This window comes from Prosopis cineraria, unplaced genomic scaffold, assembly GCF_029017545.1.
Source record: "Prosopis cineraria cultivar Desert tree isolate PC_DT_omini unplaced genomic scaffold, ASM2901754v1 PC13, whole genome shotgun sequence".
NCBI classification, from domain to species: Eukaryota; Viridiplantae; Streptophyta; class Magnoliopsida; order Fabales; family Fabaceae; genus Prosopis; species Prosopis cineraria.
This window is the reverse complement of record NW_026555344.1, coordinates 38,686,545-38,701,317: the sequence shown is the minus strand read 5'-3', so window position 1 is coordinate 38,701,317 and position 14,773 is coordinate 38,686,545. Positions and strand designations below refer to the sequence as shown.

General features: G+C 33.6%; 1 protein-coding gene across 6 annotated transcripts; it reads right to left on the bottom strand.

The window, feature by feature from the left end:
• Positions 1–1,186: 1,186 nt before the first annotated feature.
• Positions 1,187–10,487, bottom strand: LOC129290679 (putative tRNA (cytidine(32)/guanosine(34)-2'-O)-methyltransferase). Of its 6 annotated transcripts, none has more exons than XM_054927542.1 (13): positions 10,190–10,485; positions 9,022–9,112; positions 7,534–7,622; positions 7,361–7,454; positions 6,925–6,974; positions 6,489–6,538; positions 5,508–5,616; positions 4,439–4,499; positions 4,285–4,337; positions 3,362–3,454; positions 2,646–2,709; positions 2,200–2,307; positions 1,187–1,663 (listed from the first exon to the last, which is right to left on the bottom strand). In XM_054927542.1, exons 3-13 carry the CDS (start codon positions 7,558–7,560, stop codon positions 1,422–1,424), a joined length of 951 nt encoding a protein of 316 aa, XP_054783517.1. In that variant the 5' UTR covers positions 7,561–7,622; positions 9,022–9,112; positions 10,190–10,485; the 3' UTR covers positions 1,187–1,421. The 6 variants fall into 6 exon arrangements, with proteins under 6 accessions (XP_054783517.1, XP_054783518.1, XP_054783516.1 ...); XM_054927543.1 differs by having other exon boundaries at positions 7,534–7,582; XM_054927541.1 differs by having other exon boundaries at positions 7,534–9,112.
• Positions 10,488–14,773: the final 4,286 nt, after the last annotated feature.

The window sequence follows — 14,773 nt, the reverse complement described above, 5'->3', positions numbered from 1 at the left end:
AAATCCATGCATGATGCATCATTACAACAGAGTTCCCAGACAAAAGCATTCTCCATTACCTAGGCCTCCTCCATGCATAATTGAACATGTCAGACTCATGTCCTGAAATATCAAGCACTATATAGTGTTACTTTTATAGTAATCATGTACGTTTCAGTTTCATGTATAAAACATATTTTAAAAAATATATTTAATTTATAGTGTAATTTTTAAATAATATTTAAAAAATATTTTTAAAATTATTCTTTATGTAAGAAAAAAAATAACATCATTACTTTTTAAATTTAATATATAAACATATATTTGAAATTTTATATATTTTTTTTACCTTGTATTTTTTTTATATTGATATTAATAAAGTTGGTAAAAATAATTTATAAAAAGAATCGAGAAGTGTTTGTATTTTAAATATACTATGCAAAATACCAATAGCAAGTTGTCAACGCCTCCCCGTGGACTTGAAGTATAGGTAGAGCTTTGGCTCTTGAGTGTGTGAGCTGTGCGTTCAGATTAATTTCTTAAAAAAAAAAAAAGATACTACACAAAATGTCTCTTTTTTTAAGCAAATCTTTATTTATTTCTGCTTAAATATACAGACTACGTTTACAGAGTGAGTAAACATGCCATCGGCAATCCACTTTGCCAACACATAACCTTTTGACCAAAGGAACTGTAGTGCAATAGCTCATTGCTGAGGCCTGAGGGAACCCAGACCAACATCTTTCCATGCAAATACAAAGTCATGTCTTCATGTTTCTCCAAGGCCCAATTCTGGGTGCTGTGGTAACTGTGCCACCACTTAAAGCAAAATAAAAGATAAGAACTGATGCAACCCCACCATTGTTTCACAGTGATCTCAAGTCTCTGTCTTGTTTCTGTCTAGAGAACTCTGCACAACCCATGTTAATTCTTTATTTTCATGCTTTTAGTACAAAATATTACCAAAAGAAGGGTGTTATTTATACCTTTCAAGTCTATTTATAAATTATAAATTGTACAATTCATTATGAGATTCCATGGTTTAGTGCAGCTTACTATGAGGTAAGACTTCTTGCAATGCAGAGTTCCACCTTTCTAGTTACACGTGAAAGATACATTTCATGCTTGCCCTTATATTTTCTTTTATCCATTCATGAATATATCTAGTCCTAATGACCCAAGCTTCAACCTAACATTCTAAACAAAATTATTTGCCAAAAAAGAAAAGTTTTAGACTAAAACCAGTGAACAGTTACAAGCTTGGACTGTCATCTCTGAAGAATGTGTATTCTTTTAAAATGGTGACGAAAAAGATCACCAGCAGGTAAGGCAACAACGACGCAAGGTAACTCATAATTTTCAATCCACTAATCATATCATGGCAGGAGGAAAAGAATAAAGATTCCAAACGGCATTATGATTAAGCAGTGCCCGGCGTATCATCAAGAATCCAAGGAGAGATTTTCAAGTTGTCGGATTCCCTGAGTGGAGGCCTTTTTCAACTCGAGGGCTCTCTTGTAAGGAGGGGCAATAGGTGGCTGTACAGGGTCCAAGCTCTGATATGTTCCCTCAGCAACTTTGGGTAGTGGATATGAGCGATCAGAATCATACCCACTCAGGTCCCCGCAAGCTAAAAACGGAATATAAACCTTGTTTGGTCCTTCCAACCACCCACTACAACAATCTGCACACGCGCATGCGTTTCACAGTCATATGAGATCAACTAAAGACTCTGGTCTTCATATAAAGAAACCCTATTTTGGTCCCTGACAGATAGGTAGACTTTTACTTTGGTCCCCAATGGATCATTTCTTTGAATTTTTAGTCACCTGAAATTCAAATCCTTACAATGTTCCCTTCCATTATAGTTCTGTTTCACCCAAAATTTAACACCAAATCCAATAGGCTGTTGACAGGATGTTACTTGCCATCCATTATTCGGGCCAAGCTTACCATCCAGTAACAGCCAAGTCGGCAAATTATTAAATATGTTGTTGAACATTAGATGTAAATGAAATAGAAAGGTGACAATTATATGTTAATGACCATATTGAAAGTCCTCCTTCTTGTCAAGGACCAAATAAAGTTTTCCTTCGTGTAAAATGGAAGGTAATAATTTCTCAGAGCACGATGCTTGAGCATACTAGAATAGGAATGAATTTTAGATGCAGAATTGTTCAATATAAAAGCCAATAGATAAGCTAAAGGGGTTGAATATACCTATATCATCCGCCCCTGAGGGACTTCCAACCTTCTCTAGAAGGCGATGCAAATCTTTGGGATTGAATCCTTCAGGAGGGGAATAGTTTTCGCAAACTGCAAATGCCTCTGGAGGGGGAAAAACCAAGAATTAGCACAAACAGTAACAACTATACTATACCTTCCTGCCACCTGGATAAAAATTAGCATCAGTAATGCCAGATGTTTGGAGGCACAGGGTAAGCTGCTCAACTAAGCGAAGTCATATAAAGATAGGGAAGCTAATGGAGCAGATGATGTATCATAGATTCTACATTTAAAATTAAATAATCAGAACTTCGCATATACAACTTCCATACTTGAAAGGCATGACTCTCAACTCCTAAGTGATTCCTTCTAGGAAAAAGATAATAATAAAGAAACCCAAGTAAAAAATTAAAATAGTAAGACGGGAAACTAGAGTTTACCTATGCTAGAATTTCGACTGCTTTTTGGCTTTGCAAAAGTCACTACAGGGAAAAATAACTTCAGCTGCAAACAAACAAACAAATATAACAAGGAAGCATAGGAAATGTAATCATACATCATGGATTCATGGTAGACATTAAAAATCATAAATCATTAAAACTACTATAAAAATATAATTATGCAATGGAAGAAGATTCTAGGTCAACTCAAAAAACAATTGCTATAGATAGCAGCAACAATAAACACACAACAATGTCACAAGGATGGCTGCAATTCCAGTAACTTGCACGTGTAGGTTCTTTTAACTGTATAAAAGAGTTTCTATTAGTCGTGGAATCAATCTAAAAAATTCAATCCACTTTTACCAGGGCACTTTTCTAATACTCAAGAAAGTAACTCCAAGCTTTTCTATTTCTAACAAAGTACAATTATATTGACTACTTATGGATGGCTCATCATTTTCCTAGAGATTTTTTTTTTTTTGGGAAAATATGCATCTATAAAACATGTCAACCTTTCAGAATCACAGATCTCATGGCACTTTGCTTAAACTGTTTTCAGAGGTGCCTACTCTTTATTCTCATTTCTCAGTGTCTATCATGAGTCTCAGGAGAACATCTACTGTTGAATTTACACGGATGTTGCAAAAGCTATCCGGAGAGGTTAGACTGAAGAAATAAATGCAAAACATGATTAAGTCAATGTCAAATTAAACCTGACAGTATAGGAGGCTTGTGTCTTTTCCTCTAAATATCTTCGCAATAAACTTGCCTCCCTCCTTGAGTACATGAGTAACAATTGTTAAACCCTGCAAGAAGAAACCTGATAAGCATTAACGTTCTACAAAATCTAATAAGATTGTAAAGTATGATTATAAAACCGTCAGCAAGATGAGGAATAAATCATTTAGGGATAAAGTTCACATACACCATCCAAAAGAAAGAACTTAGGAAGTTGAATGATTAAAAACAAAGAGCAAAACATCGTTACATACTTTCTTTGATAGAGAATAAACAGGAATGAATGAAAATTGAGTCATCAGCATACATCCACCATTTAAATATTATTTTCATTTCCATGTTGTAGCGAATTATCGAGACAGCAAACCAAAAGGGAAAAAACAGATGAGAAATTTGATGGAGCCCTAGCCGAAACAAGAAACTGAAAGATCCTCTACTATAGACTCAGCTACGTAAAACAGAAAGAAAGCCTGTTACAGAAATTCTTGCAAAACAAACACACACACACACACACACACACAAGCACAGAAACAGAAAACTACAAGGAAAGGAAAAGAAAACACTCCCAAGCTTTCAAGAGGCTTGGACTTTCTCCACAAAAACTAGCCAAATCCTTCCTTGCTTCACCTAAACCTCCAAATCCCATAATAAAACTCTCCAAAAGGACGCACTTCTCAAGAATAAAAGTTGATTAATTGAAAACAAAGGAAAAAATCATTGCATACATCTCTTGCAAGAGAACATAGAGAAATGAATAAAAATTGAGTGGCAGGCATACATTCACTCTTTCAATATTACTTTCATTTCCAAATTGAGATCAACTATCAAGACAACAGACTAAAAAGGGGGGGGGGGAGAACATAAAAGAAGTTGTTCACAACAACAGTTAGGTACTAACTGCTAGTATCAGTTGAGACTGAACAAATTCATCCATGTCATGAAGACCTGTGACTGCACAAAAATATGGAACAAATCTTAGTTTTCTAGCCTAAGCATAACTATATATGTCATATATCAAAACATTATGAAGTTAAATTATGAATATCTTTTACCATCTGGAGCACCATCACACACAACCAGGTCAGCCTTGCAACCATCGAAATGCCTAATGACCTGAAGAAAACAACACAAACGACACTTTCACATACTTTGGTACAATAGCCTATTGAACAAAATCAAATTGGTAGGCAAAAAGAAGCATTGAAAGAGCAAGTCCTATACTTTTAAGTTCCAACTAATCCCCAAGGATAAAAATATAATCTAAAAGGGTCATTTAAAGACCATGCCAAATCCATATACATGAATTGAGTTTATTTGAATGGTGCTTCAATTTAACCCTGTGTACTGGGGAACTACAACAATGTGCATAATCACATTTTTCACACCATTGCAGTGAATTTCTTTCAATCTGATAGCTATCTTCTGTTTCTTTACTGCATTTCTACCATAACGTTTTCTTGCCACCAAGACAAAAAGAACAGCAGAAGGGAGTTGCGAGTGTATAGTTGACATTCAAACAAACCAGAAGCAACAAGTACATAATTTTCTGATAGAAATATATAATAACAGATAAATGATTTAAACATATGAATTCATAATCTTTACACATTTTCAATAGTGGATCCTAATCCAAATTGCCTCAGAAGCATAATATCTTCTGGTATCATGCATTTTTGACCCATCCCCAAAAGAAAATTATTTATATCTAAAAAGGAAAAGGGACAAGCAAAGCATGGACTTCTTAAAATTCAATGATACTGTTATAGTTTTGTAAAATGTTAGCTAGTTTTAGATTTAAATGACAGTTGCTGTGAGTAGCCGTTGGGAGAGTGTGAGCGTAAAGCCTATATATACTAAGGCATTTGAATTGTATTTTTATCTCAGTGATCAGTCAACAGAATTCCTTACGTTCCTCAAATTCCCTCAATCTCTTCTCCTTAATCTCTCATTCCTCTCTGCTCCTACCTAACTTTCTGTTCTTCTCTCATCTTTTCCCTTATCCCTCTCTAATTTCTATCAGTCCAAATTATTCATATGCATCAGATACAGATTGGTGATTATTAACGTCTTCCTACAGGAATAAAAGGCATGAAAAATTTGAGATAATACTACTGTATATACCACTTCGGCTGTACGGGCATTAGTTATATCACCCTGCACCTGAATAACACCTTCAATTGGAGCCATTGGCTGTAGATCAATAGCAACTATAAGAGGAAGATCACCATCCCTGCATATCATGGTTCACCAGAAAATTTACATTCTTGACAGAATGGCAAGAATGATAATCAAATAGATATTTTTTAAGGCAAACTTCATGAAAAACCATGCTAGTCTACTAATTCAGAACATTCATAATGGTCATTAAGTTTTCAACGCTCACTTTGAAAACACCCGATTTGCGTAACACATGAAATCTGAATCCAATGGCCGTTAATGTTATAAAAGAAAGAAAAAAAACTACTTTATGACTGTATCTTAAATTATTTAAGTTTTTAGACAAAGGAAAAAAAGTATAAATAGCTTATGAAGAAATATATATAGATATGACAATGAATCAATATTCAATAATCAAAAGTAAAGATTAATTATATGACAGTGATATGTATAGAGCAATTTTATGTGTTTATTGTCAAACTCGTATTTCTCTTTTTGATATGTTGTTCTATAAGAATACAACAAGCATCCTTATCCCACTAGATATAGTCGGCTACATAAATTGTACGATACCATTATATCATATTAACAACCAAACCTTTTGATATGTTGTTAACCAAAAGGTCTCATTCAACAACTTCTTTATATATATATACATATATATAAAGTGTATGATACTTTCAATGCATAAATACTTAATAAGGATACCATGGTTCATAATCATTTTGCAGTGTCAATAATGGTGACACTGTCATGCGAAAGCTCATCAATGGGAAAGTGAAATGCTTTTAGGCAATGATTTATATAACCAAAAGAAACCAAACAAGAAATTTCTTGAACTCAATCTAACTTGCATTAATTTATATTTCTAAATTGGTACATTGAGACCTTAAAATCAAGGAAACCCTAAAGAAAGCACAGAACTTTCCACGAAAGTGAACTTACTTTGTATCAGATGCAAGTTTTGCAGGGAGATACAGCTTACGACTCAAAACCTGAATAAGAGAACAAGGAATTATACAGTGATTAAGATGAAACCCACATGAGATCTGTAAATGTACAAGCATAACTCAAGAGTTTTCAAACATTGTTCTAGCACCAACAGCTTATCTTCATCTTCAAGGTGCATTGTTAATAATGTCGTCCATTATTCAGTAAATCCTTTGTTTTTAGATCAGTCAATGCATTTTCCCTTAACCTAGCATACTGATGTAGTAATCCTGGCTCTTCTGGTTGGATTCTTCATTCACCCTCCATCGACATTGTTTCTTTAGCATAAATGAAAAGAGGAAAACCAGAAATGCATTGCTACCATCATTAATTGTGTATTGTTCTACATCCTTCTTATGCTCAATACTATCACATTTCTAATCACTAGTACCTGACTCCAGCTACCAGGGGCAGCACATAGATCTACCAGCCGTTTCACTCCTGCACAAGAAATCATAACCATAAGCCAAGAGAGGGAATTTATGCGCATGGATACAACTGTATAGATGCACATGCACACATTCACACAAGTGTGTGCATGTTGTGCTGTTAACTTGTGAACTTCAAAGCTCGCTAAACTTTCCAGTTATTTTTAAGATGCTAACGCCCAAGCTTTCTAGTGAAAGGTGAGAAATGCATGATAAGATATTTTCTAGTGCTTAATTTCTATTTCTGTTTAACACTAATCACATTCCCAGCCTCAAATACAAAACAGTCTTTCCAATCAAGCCAATGAATTCATTTGTTTCACCAAAATGTTAAGAAAACCAAGCAAACAAAAAGTTATTGTGACAGGATATTCTGAATTTCACCGACAAGGCACGCACCTTCAAATATGTTGAATTCCTCATCTATTTGAAGAAGCTTAAATGCACTTCTAGCACGCCAACCTTCTTCTTTTGCTTTCCTGTAGTAGATATCCTGTAAAAGAATGGAAAAATCCAGCTGAACATAATGGAGCAACAAAGAGAAGATAATCAGAGAGATATATCAATCATACCCTCTTATCCCTTGAAGCCTTGCCCATGGTTTTTACTTTAAAAAAAGTCCTTTCACCAAGAATACTCCCAAAGTTAGTGTTCCAAGAACCTGCTAAGTATTCTGGGCAATCAAGCTTAATTTGATAAAAAATAAAATAGGGAATGGAAGAGGAAGAAAGAGAGTTGAAATTTAGCTTGTCTGCTAATTGCGAGATACAGGTCATTTGAAATGCAGAAGTGACGCTGAATAAGCTCCTGCTTGGGCTCTCTTCATGGCTAGGTCCAGCCAGCTTGAACATTAATGGGGGGGGGGGGAGCAAGCAAATAATCTAATGGTATTTTTTTTTTAATCAAATAATCTTATGGTTTTGAGTAAAGTATTTATCATTTGATGGAAAAAAAAGAGTAAGCTATTTATCATTACTTACTAATTATTAATTACTAGTCCAGAGTTTATTTTTTAAACACAAACTTTCATTCATTTTTTTTACTTTAACTCTGAAATGAATTTCTTCTTTTCTTATGATTTATTGATTTTATTATGTTTATTCGAAATACTCATGGATCAATCTTCATGGTTCTTACAGAATATTAAGGTCAAAGGGTATTAATCTAACTAATCTGATATTATTTTATTGAGTTGACTTTCTTTGAATTATTGTTGTTGTTGTTGTTGTTGTTGTTGTTGTTTTCTCAAAGAAGTTTTGGTTTGAAGAATAGTTTTTACCCAAAATTAGTGAGTTGCAGGAAGAATGAAAACTAAATCTCAGTATCCATCGTGAATTTGTTGGAAAGTTTATATTATGTATAAAATATAGATTACGAAATATCAAAGGGCTGTTTTATTGTTCCTTGTTATCTTTTATAAATAGAGGTGCTAATATGGGCCAGCTTGCAGGTGTGGGGCAGGCTAGCATAACCAGCATCTTGGCGAGTTGGTGACTCGCCAACCAGCAGGCTAACCCACCAATGAAAAATATTTTTAAATATTATTTTTCCAATTTCAAAAATTACAAATTCACCCCTTTTCTTTGTTTTTTTACGGAAAAAAAAATCATATTTTCTCTTTAAAAACGAATTATCCAAAATAACAATAAAACTACTCCTAAATAATTAAAAAACACAATACAAATTTAAAATACATTAATACAATCCAAAATAAATATATACTCCATCACAGACAAACATAGTAAAAAGTTTCAATTTTACAAAATTCTTTAACATGAGTTTTCAAATAGTGGATATTAGTTAAGTATAGATTCGAAGCAAGCAAATCAAAACTGAAAAAAAAAAATATATATATATATATATATATCAGAAAACAGTTCCAATACAGCAAAAAGAAAAACAAAATTGGGTATTTGATTCCATAGATTACAACTACTACCTATAAGTAAAGAAGTTTATATAGCATATGAAGAAGTAGCAGAAACCACATATTTAATTAATGTATTATGGCCAGCTAAGGAAAGAGAACAAGCCTTCCAATTCTTCAATCTCAGTCGTACCTTCCCAGGAGTGAGTCTAGTAGGCTGTAATGAGAACTTGTGGCAGAATCTCAATAATTAGCAGAATGATTTGGGCCATGAGAATGTGATCCTAGGTATACAACGTAAGATTGCCATAGACAAAACTCTTCGTATTAATTCAAACAGCTGACATGCACTAATTTTAATCCATATAGATGGAGAAAACGACAACAAATGGGAAATCAGGGGACAGAAGAATTCTACTTTTGCTTAAACAACAAACAAGCATATATATAATATATAAGTGAGGCTGGAGCAGAAGGAGCCTGGAGCATATATAAAAAAGAATAGAGAGGGACAAAAGCAGAGGAGGACCCGGAGAGTTCAATATTTGAATAATAAGGATTGGGAGAAAAAATCAAATAAAAAGCACAGCGCCCCAAAAATAACAATGTCATGTCTGTGAGACCAAAACTATCTACTTATCTCCTAGTCATGTGTCTGTATTAAGAGAGTGTTAATGGGGAGGCCATTTGAAATTTCCATGTGTTTGGTCCTACCCCTTGGGTCCAGATAGTTAGTCCCAATCACAAGTCTCTTCTTCCCACTTTCATCCGCCACTCAAGCTGCCACATGCTCTCTCATTCATCACTCTCCCAACACTTACACTCTATCTCACTCTGCCACCACACTAATATACATCTCCCATCAATCTATCTCTAAGACATTTTATGATGGGGATGAATTATTATTTAATTTCTTGGTGCTTTCGGAAGGTTGCTTTGCACTGATTGACATGGGGAATAGCTTGCTTTGTTTTATACTACCCGTATACTGGTTTATATTTATGTGCTTGCTGCTTTTATTTATTTTGTATTCATGATTGGAGCGCTATTTTTTTACTTGATGGGATCTACTTATCTCACATCTCTGGAGGGTTCGAACTTATAAGTTTTATTGCCATTACAAAATCTTTTGTTCTGTTAGTTTTGAACCAACACAATAAGTAGAATTATTTGAGCATTATTGAACATGAAACACACTCTGTCATTCAACTTGTAACCTTATGCATGCAACCTTAGCAGATGTGCGCGCGCGCGCGTGATTACTTCAGGGGTAAAGTTATAAAACTGAACCCGAGCAGAGAACAAAAATTTCCGGAACACGAGCAATCATTCCCAGAACAAAATAATAGCAAAAATCGAACCTGGATTTCCGGAGAGCTGTGATCACGGAGGGATCGAGAGGGATGAGACAAGGAGAGATCGAGAGACGAAAGGTCAGAGGGATCAAGAGATTGATAGGCGACTCTGGGTGCCCGGCGCGACAGGAACGGAAGAGGAGGGTGAGAACTAGCGAGTCACGACGGCTGGAGTGGAGAGCTGGGGTCACAGTCAAAGGCCACAGAGGAGAGTTGGAGTGGAGACAGGAGAGAGGAGCTGCGACTTGCGATTTGAGACTAAACGAACGAGCGAGGGCTAGACTGAAACTGTCTGTTTCTTTCAAAAATAATAACAATCATAAGGGGGAGGAGGAGGGCCTCTTTGACAACTCATTTTAAAAATAATTTTCGGAGGAATGACATTAAGAATTTTAAAAAGTAAAAATTTTGCAGATAAAGCTTAATAAATTTTAAAATTATTTTGAAGGCTTAAAGGCCTTATTTGTAATTATATTTTTTTAGTGAAATGACTAATTTATCCCTCTCATAACCAGCTGCCAAACAAAAATTCCTGCTTTTTCCTCCATCCTTCTTCCCTCATTCTTCTCTCTCTTCCTCTGTTCTTCCTCCCTCATCCTTCTCTCTCTTCCTCTTTCAATATTGATACAATAATCAACTTCATTTTCCTCCCCATCATGCTTCTCTATTCCATCTCTTCTTCTTCTTCCTCCTTCTTCCTTCTTTTTCTCATTTAAAGCTTTTTCGTTCAACAAGTATGAGTGGGCGATTCACTTTTATTTAGATGAGTATGGAGAAGACGATCAGGCGTTCAATCGATTACATTCCTCTCACGCCAACTAGCTTCTTGAAACGATTCGCCATAGTTTGTAAAAAATGGATCAAATGCTGCATCTGCCATTATTAGTTTTATTTTGTCAAAAAAGGATATAGAGAGAGTTTGAGCCATATCAGTTTTATCTAATCATAATGTACGCGTTCACATTCATTTAATGAAAAACAAGTTGTTATTTATGGACTTTTTATTATTTATGATACATATTTTTTTTGCAACTAATATAAATGTTCTAGTGTAATGTTGTTTATAAAATTTATGTTATTATTTATGGAATTTACATTGTGCAAACTTTGTAATTAACTTGTGTGGATATTTATATGTATCATATCAACAAACCTTGTATTGTAAATATATGGATATTGTGTTGTTAGCAAATGGATACTTTCATGCTATATATGGACCTTTTGTTTTTCATTAACTTGAGAAATTTTTTTAAATGTTCAGTTTTATCACACAAATCATGTGAAATAAATGGACATTGTGTTGTTAATGAATGGACCTTGTCATGTTATATACAGACTTTTTATTGTTCATAAACTTGAAAAACTTTTTGTTTAAGCCTTGTCAACCGATAAACTGGACACATACGGACTTTTAGTTTAGAATATATGAAGATTGTGTTGTGCATGGTGGATATTGTGTTGTGCATTATTTGCTTACTTGTGTATTTTGTCAAGCCTAACCTACTAATAAAGTAGAATCTTGTAGACTTTTAGTTGAGAATAAATGAACCTTATATTGTGCATAGTAGATATTGTGTTATATATTGTTTGCCTATTTGTGCATTTTGTTAAGCCTAACTTACTAATAAAGTAGAATCGTATGGACTTTTAGTTGAAAATATATGAACCTTATGTTGTATATAGTGGATATTGTGTCATGCATTATTTGCTTACTTCTGCATTTTGTCAAGCCTAACTTACTGATAAAGTAGAATCTTATGGACTTTTAGTTGAGAATAAATGAATCTTATATTATGTATAGTAGATATTGTGTTATGTATTATTTGCCTATTTGTGCATTTTATTAAGCCTAGCCTACTGATAAAGTAGAATCGTATGGACTTTTAATTGAGAATATATGAACCTTATGTCGTGCATAGTGGATATTATGTTGTGTATTGTTTACTTACTTCTGTATTTTGTCAAGCCTAACCTACTGATAAAGTAGAATCTTATAGACTTTTAGTTGAGAATAAATGAACCTTATATTGTGCGTAGTACATATTGTGTTATGTATTGTTTGCCTATTTGTACATTTTGTTAAGCCGAGCCTACCGATAAAGTAAAATCATATGGACTTTTAGTTGAGAATATATGAATTTTATATTGTGCATAGTGGATATTCTGTTGCGCATTGTTTGCTTACTTGTGCATTTTGTCAAGCCTAACTTACCGATAAAATAGAATCTTGTAGACTTTTAGTCGAGAATAAATGAACCTTATAAAAGGTGCCCTAAATTAGGACTTAATTATCAGACTAACTATAGTAAATCAAGGACTAACCCAAAAGGATTATCCTATTAGAGATTAACCTAAACAAATTCTTAACATGTATTTTCACAAACGATTCAATATAAAAGGGATTCCAAATCTTTAAAATATTTTAAGAACTTGTATCACTCAATTAAACATATGCGGAAGTATAATAAAGGAAACACATCAACATGGGAGAAGAGCTTCCCCCTTTATTTTCTCTATGCCTTACTCTACAATACATATATACATATTTACGACATAACACTTGGCCACTCAAACCCTTCCATAACTGGCAGTGAGGGGCCAAGGTCTCAATTACATTTATCACAATAACTATTACCTAATCGTCATACTCTATATATCACCTATTCATTAATAGCCTATCATATACATGAATTTCCCTTTTCATTCACATATAATTAATATCAACTGCTCATCCCTTAGACATCAAAAACACAAGGGGAGACCATAACAACATTCCAAATTCTCAAATTAGGCAATATTAACTATTTTCACTTGCACAAATATTTTGGCCCGTTAATATAGCACAAGCATCAAGCCACATTCCTCAGGGCCCAAAATACATTTCCTCAACACAAAACCCATAATGCAAGTGGATCAATAATATATTATCCTAGTTGGCAATATCATAAATTAAATACACATATCAAAATAAAAAGAGTAAGGCCTATAGAAGTGATTACTATCACTTGGCCTAATGCTCCTTTCCTCTGTTCTTCTGAGATAAGCTAGCTCCTGTAATATGTTAAAAGAGAGGGGTGAGTACAACCACTCAGTAACCAAAGTACATTCAAGTTATACAAATGCATGATAATTAATCATGAATGCAAGTGGCCAATAAATTTATCAAGGTGACCATTCAAACAATTACATTAATAACATGTTAATCACATTAACATTTAACTCATATGAATAATTTGAAGAATAAAGTCAAGTACAAAATTTGCACAAATAGCCACATATATGTTATTCACATAATTACTACATGTTCTCATTTCTACAATTATAATCATATTCTCAATATAGCTACCAATCACTCAAATGGCATGATAGTAATAATATGCATGATCAATCTCTTCTTTATATCCCCCCTTATTTTCTCTGACATGAAATCCGTGGGCCAACAATTGAAAGGGATCGCCATGTGGTGAGACTACCCAAGGCCTCAATCATATCATGAGGGGCTATTTGGCCAGAGTTACCTTACTCACTTATGAACACAGTTTCCTCTAAATCACACACTATAGGGTGTCATACTTAAAATTAGCTTTACCTAAAACTCCAGGTAGGCCAGTAGGGTCAAGTTCCTTAATAGGAACAATGCTATAGTACCTTAAAAGGTAAGTAGCGACTATAACCCTTAGAATTATTGGTTAACAGTCAAGTACCATATGGATTTTATATAACCGCTAACTCCTTCACTAAGGCAAACTCCCGCCATATGATCATGCTCATGAGAAAAATGCATTTCAAAAACTCATATATATAATTCAAAATTATCCCACATGTTCATCAACTTTCTTGCTCAACAAACATCAAGAATCATCATATTTCAATCATGCCTCTTGCATCAATTTTTATATTATCATACAAAATCACATTGGCATCATATAAAACTCAACATGCTCATACAATTCATCACTGTGCATAATTCACAACTTATTTTCAAGAGTGTACACATGATCATCAACCATCAATCTCATTACTCACACCAAGTCATAATTAACTTGGTCACAAGTCATAGAGTCTTAACAAAGCCACATGCGATACAAACAACCATTTCAAAATTTAGACATATATATATATATATATATTTTCTTTTAATTCATCAACATAATTAATTAAGTAATATACAAATACATAAAATAGATTTTCCCCGGTTACCTCAACCTTTGAGAGGTCAAAGGTTACCCCTCAAGTTACAACATTTTCAAAGCTTGAATAGTGTCAAAAGAAAATTAATCTATAATTGATCATATCCCAATGTGTCAATAATATTATTAACATAATTTTCACTCATACTCTAATACCTAAATATTTATTTTATTTTTTTTAAGACCTTAGTCTTAGCCTCTTAAGTTCTAAAATTTAATTTCATATATTTAAACCTATCTACTTGATTCAATAGCCTCCTTCACAATAATTTCATTCAAGTAATTTTCTCATATTAAAATTTTCATTTTTATTCCAAAATTCGTACATAAAAATACTCAAAAATTACAAACTTGATTTCAAACCTAGAATCATTATTCTATAGACATAATGATTTATTTC

What these genes read in the sequence shown, in the direction of transcription:
- LOC129290679 (XM_054927541.1), bottom strand. Translation starts at nt 7,812, where the DNA reads ATGTTCAAGCTGGCTGGACCTAGCCATGAAGAGAGCCCAAGCAGGAGC. An exon ending in AAACTTGCATCTGATACAAA is followed by an intron (nt 5,617 to 6,488) that starts GTAAGTTCACTT and finishes CATGATATGCAG; the next exon opens with GGATGGTGATCTTCCTCTTA. An exon ending in CAGTCGAAATTCTAGCATAG is followed by an intron (nt 2,308 to 2,645) that starts GTAAACTCTAGT and finishes TTCCCCCTCCAG; the next exon opens with AGGCATTTGCAGTTTGCGAA.